The sequence below is a fragment of the Chironomus tepperi genome, unplaced genomic scaffold (assembly GCF_022539635.2).
Source record: "Chironomus tepperi strain 1889 unplaced genomic scaffold, CSIRO-AGI_Ctep_v1 contig_333, whole genome shotgun sequence".
NCBI lineage: Eukaryota > Metazoa > Arthropoda > Insecta > Diptera > Chironomidae > Chironomus > Chironomus tepperi.
Genome location: NW_027226455.1, coordinates 39,100 through 40,995, shown reverse-complemented (window position 1 = coordinate 40,995; position 1,896 = coordinate 39,100). Strand labels below are relative to the sequence as shown.

Sequence of the window (1,896 nt, the reverse complement as noted above, 5' to 3'; positions counted from 1 at the left end):
GTTGTCGTTGACTGCTGGTTTGGCTACCAAAACAGTGAGGATGGATGCTCATGTGAACCAATTCCTGGATATGTTTCTCCATCACCAGATACTTGTATGGATGCTTCTTGTCCAGAATATTCTGTTTTGAATCCAGAAACTTGTCAATGTCAGTGTATTGAGAATGTTATGTGCATACAAAATTATGTTTTTAATCCTTCAAATTGTCAATGTGAACCATCTGGATGCTCTATTCAAGACTGTAGATGGTGTGACTATTTCGACTACGAAAATTGTGAATGTCATAGATATAATATTGAGTGCTCAGAAGGATTCCAAATAAGTGATGATGGATGCGGTTGCATTGAAATTCCATTTGAGAATTCCACACAATCTTCCTCTATCGAGAGCTCACCGCCATGTTACATTGAGTCATGTCGATGGTGTGATATGATAGACTTGGAAAATTGTGCATGTCAAAGAGTTTATGTTGACTGTGCTTGGGGCTATGACCTAAGTCCTGATGGATGTAGCTGTATCAGATCTATTTGTGCATCTCCAAACTGTCCAGGAGTTTACTGTGATCCTGATACCTACATTGATGAAAACAGCTGCGAATGTATATCAACTAGTCCATTACCTAGTTCATCAACTAATTTTACCAGTGAAACTGCATGTGTTTTACCAGATTATTGTAGGTGGTGCGATGTACTTGACATTGAAAATTGTGACTGCCATAAAGTTGTTATTGATTGTTCTAAAGGCTACCAATTAAGTGAAGATGGATGTTCATGTGATTGGATTGGTTTTACACCAGAATCTGAATCCTCTACAGAAGAAGTTACAGTCATGCAGTCATCAACTGATCTTTGTGGATCAAACCCTCCACCATACTGTCGATGGTGTGATTATTATGATACTGAAAACTGTATATGTCATATGAGATATGTCGATTGCTATTGGGGATTTCAACTCAGTCCAGATGGATGTACATGCATGGAATCAAACATGACAATGCCAATTTGTGATGGTCTTAATTGCGGTCCTGAAATGTATATTGATGAAAGTACTTGTGAATGTATACCATATTCATCGGATTCTCTAGTCTCTGAAACATCTTCATCAATGGAGGAATCATCCAGTTCCCCAAGTTCAACAGAAACATCAACTCAAGTTCCTTGTTCGCTTCCATTTTGTAGATCATGTGATATTCTCGATACTGAAAACTGTGCATGTCACAGAATAGTCATTGATTGCTACGAAGGCTATGAACTCAACGAAGACGGTTGTGAATGTGTAAAGTCTAACTCAACATCCGAAAAATGTCCTGGAATTTATTGCAGTAAAGGAACCTTTATTGATGAAAAAACCTGTCAATGCTTAAGTGATGCTTGTAAATCTGCTGAACCTTGTCAAGATAATTTAATCATGGATTCAGAGAGTTGTCATTGCTTCTGTCCTCTTAATCCCAGTGATTGTACATTCCCATCCAGATTCGATCACTCAAATTGTAGATGTCGTCATCCACCTTGTGATCCACCTGGTCCATGTCCAAATAATCTTTCTTGGGATCCAGAAGCCTGTAAATGTCGATGCATTCAAAATAAACCATGCGATTCCAACTTTATTTTTAATAACGATACTTGTGATTGCACTTGCGATCCCAAAATGATGAATACAAGTTGTCCATCAGGTTCAGTCTTTGACTCATCATTATGTGATTGTATTGAAGAAATTGATTGCTACGATTTTGATGATCCAGCTTGTGCTTGTGAGTGTGAAGAGATTTTGGACTGTCCACCAGGTAAAGAATTTGATTTAGATGCCTGTGATTGCTTGTGTCCTTTATATCCGGTTGATGCATGTCAAGATGGTTTCGTAAGGAGCGAAGAGACATGTGAATGTGTTAAAGAATAG

The 1,896-nt window shown here is 38.1% G+C and overlaps 1 protein-coding gene across 1 annotated transcript; it reads left to right on the top strand.

Moving 5' to 3' along the window:
- Nucleotides 1–96: 96 nt before the first annotated feature.
- Nucleotides 97–1,896, top strand: LOC139093145 (balbiani ring protein 3-like). The gene has a single exon (XM_070643749.1). It carries the CDS (start codon nucleotides 97–99, stop codon nucleotides 1,894–1,896), a length of 1,800 nt encoding a protein of 599 aa, XP_070499850.1.